The following is a 3,330-nucleotide window of genomic DNA, read 5'->3' on the forward strand; positions in this document are numbered from 1 at the left end:
TTTTTTGAGACAGAGTCTCACTCCGTCTCCAGGTGCCAGGCTGGAGTGCAGTGGCGCGACCTCGGCTCACTGCAACCTCCACCTCCCAGGTTCAAACAATTCTCCTGCCTCAGCCTCCCAAGTAGCTGGGACTACAGGCACGCACCACCACGCCCAGCTAATTTTTTTGTATTTTTAGTAGAGACGGGGTTTCACCATGTTGGCCAGGATGGTCTCGATCTCTTCACCTCGTGATCCACCTGCCTTGGCCCCTCAAAGTGCTGGGATTACAGGCGTGAGCCACCACACTCAGCCATTCTCAGTATTTTTAATTTAACTCTGGCAGGGGCTCAGAGTCCCACCTCAGTACAGGAAGTTGTGTCCACCCAACAGAAAGTCCCATCCTCCTCTGTTGGAATGGTTTGGCTGACATTTCAAACAGCTACCCAGAGCCCCTTGCTGTGGATAGTGGTTAAACTTATGGATTCCAGCTCTACCTCATACAGGCTGTGTTTCTTTTTTTCTTTTTTTTTTTTTTTTGAGACGGAGCCTTGCTCTGTTGCCAGGCTGAAGCGCAGTACCACAATCTCAGCTTACTGCAACCACCACCTCCCCGGTTCAAGTGATTTTCCTGCCTCAGCCTCCCGAGTAGATGGGACTACAAGTGTGTGCCACCACATCCGACTAATTTTTGTATTCTTAGTAGATGTGGGGTTTCACCATGTTGGCCAGGATAGTCTCGATCTCCTGACTTCATGATCTGTCTGCCTCGGCCTCCCCAAGTACTGGGATTACACGCATGAGCCACGGCGCCCAGCCAAGGCTGTGTTTCTTCGGGTCATTTCCTTAACCTCTCTGTGCCTCATGTGTGTCAAGGAGGAGATAATAGTAGACACCCCCTTGTGTGTCAAGCGTTGAGTGAACGAATCTACATAAAGTGCTGAGTTCTGTATCTGCCATATCGTGTCAGTAGTGTTGGCTGTTTACTGCCAAACCCTGGCTCAAGTTGTCTTTGCCTTTCACCACCATTCCCCTACCTCAGTAGTTGTAGCTGTGCCATTGAGCACTTGCTCTGTGCTCTGAAGCTGTGGTCCAACCCTTGCTGGGTGTCTAAGGGAGGGAGCTATAGGGGAGATTTGGATCCTAATCCTGCCCACCCCCCACAGTCTCTGCTGACACAGAAGTGGTGGGGACACATGGCCAGCACCACACCCATCTGGGCCCTGGTTCTCGCCTTCTTTTGTCCCCCACTCATCTACACCCACCTCATCACCTTCAGGTCAGTCCCTTGGGGTGACAGTGGTGGTAACGGGGGTGGAGTGCTCAGTTTCTCCTTCCCGCTTGCTCCGCCCATCTTTCTTCCCTGGTCTGCCCATTATCCTGCTTCCCTGGGAATGGGACTCTCTCTCCCTCCACTAAGGGAGTGTTGTGGGAGGTGAGTTTTGGGGGGATCCTCCCTATGGTGTCTCTTGCAGCAGTTTCTCTGCCTTTCTGGCCCTGGCTCTCAAGGAAGCTCCCTTTTGGGTGACTTTAGGGGGCCACCTCTCTGTCTCTGCCATGTGTCTGGGGTAAGAGGTTTGAGTTTTTCTGGAGAACTCCTCTCCACCTTCCCTTCCCCTCATTTCTTACTCTGTGCCTCCCTCCTTGCCAGGAAATCAGAAGAGGAGCCCACACGGGGGGATCTGGAGTTTGACATGGATAGCGCTGTTAATGGGGAAGGGCCTGTCGGGTGAGTGGACCCCCCAGCACTGTGTGAGGTGGGGACACCCTGGGCAGCTTCAGGACATGTGTCGCTTCCACGCTGTTAGTCCCCTGTTGAGTTGCTACAAAGGAATACCGGAGGCTGGGTAATTTATAAAGAAAAGAGGTTTCATTGGTTAATGGTTCTACAGGCTGTACAGGAAGCATAGTGCTGGCATCTGCTACCGGTGAGCCCTCAGGACACTTCCACTCATGGCAGAAAGTGAGGGAGGAGTCAGTATATCACACGGTGAGAGCAGAAGGAGGAGTTAGGGGGTGGCCACACACTTTTAAACAAACAGATCTCATGTGAACTAACTGAGCAAAAAGCCACCAAAGGGATGTTGCTAAGCCATTTGTGAGGGACCCACTGCCAGGACCCAGACGCCTCCCACCAGGCCCCACCTCCAACATTAGGGATTACCTTTCTTTTTCTTTTTTTTTTTCCCTTCCTCCCTTCCTTCGTTCCTCCCTCCCTCCCTCTCTCTTTCCTTTCTTTCTTTCTTCTTTCTCTTTCTTTCTTTTTCTTTTTTCCTTTTCCTTTCTTTTCTTTTCTTTCCTTCCTTCCTTCCTACTTGTCTCTTTCTTGTTTTCTTTTTCTTCTGTCTCTGTGGCCCAGGCTAGAGTGCAGTGATGCAGTCTCAGCTCACTGCAGTCTCTGCTTCCTGGGTTCCTGATCCACCTGCCTCAGCCTCCCAAGTAACTGGGACTACAGGCGTGCGCCACCACACCCGGCTAATCATTGTTTTTGTTTTGAGATGGAGTCTCTGTTGCTAGGCTGGTGTGCAGTGGCGCCATCTTGGCTCATTGCAACCTCCGCTTCCCAGGTTCAAGTGATTCTCCTGCCTCAGCCTCCCAAGTAGCTGAGATTAAAGGTGTGCGTCATTATGCCCAGCTAATTTTTTTGTATTTTTTGTAACATGGGGTTTCACCATGTTGGCCAGGCTGGTCTCCAACACCTGACCTTGTGATCCACCTGTCTAGGCCTCCCAAAGTTCTGGGATTATAGGCATGAGCCACCACACCCAGAGATTTGGAAGGAATAAACATCCAAACTATATAACACATCCCATCAGGGACTGAGATACCGAGGAAGTTTCCCAAATGCCAGGTTCACGGCTTGGCTCAAGATGTGGCTCTGTCACCAAGGAGGCCATCGCTAGAAACTGATTTGCTTCATGCTTCAAGTACTTCCATTCCTCTGTAGCAAGCAGGATCAGTTCATTTAGGGATTTTTAATCTATTTTTCTCATGGCCCCAAGGCCCCTGCTTCTAATCACTATGCTATGATCCCCATAAAAGTGTTTTAAAATTGAGGCCTAAGCAAATGAAATAGAATATTTATCAAACTTCTTTTTTTTTTTTTTTTTTTTGAGATGGAGTCTCATTCTTGTTGCCCAGGCTGGAGTGCAGTGGCGTGATTTCGGCTCAGTGCAACCTCCACTTCCCGGGTTCAAGCAATTCTCCTGCCTCAGCCTCCTGAGTAGCTGGGATTACAGGCGTCTACCACCACGCTTACTAATTTTTGTACTTTTAGTAGAGATGGGGTTTCACTATGTTGGCCAGGCTGTTCTCAAACTGCTGACCTCAGGTGATCCACCCACCTCAGCC

At 50.2% G+C, this 3,330-nt stretch overlaps 1 protein-coding gene across 8 annotated transcripts in view; it reads left to right on the plus strand.

Annotated features, from left to right (window-relative positions):
• TRPM4 (transient receptor potential cation channel subfamily M member 4) overlaps nucleotides 1-3,330 on the plus strand; it is a 53,789-nt gene that overhangs the window by 27,960 nt on the left and 22,499 nt on the right. For all 8 annotated transcript variants that reach the window (XR_001817009.2, XM_037728484.1, XM_037728485.1 and 5 more), the window contains 2 exons: nucleotides 1,146-1,258; nucleotides 1,631-1,708. Coding sequence is in view for 7 of the 8 variants with exons in the window: in XM_037728484.1 (XP_037584412.1) it covers nucleotides 1,146-1,258; nucleotides 1,631-1,708 (191 nt within the window). In the remaining variant the exon portion in view is untranslated. The remainder of the gene's footprint in view (nucleotides 1-1,145; nucleotides 1,259-1,630; nucleotides 1,709-3,330) is intronic.

Source organism: Cebus imitator, unplaced genomic scaffold, assembly GCF_001604975.1.
Source record: "Cebus imitator isolate Cc_AM_T3 unplaced genomic scaffold, Cebus_imitator-1.0 Scaffold266, whole genome shotgun sequence".
NCBI classification, from domain to species: Eukaryota; Metazoa; Chordata; class Mammalia; order Primates; family Cebidae; genus Cebus; species Cebus imitator.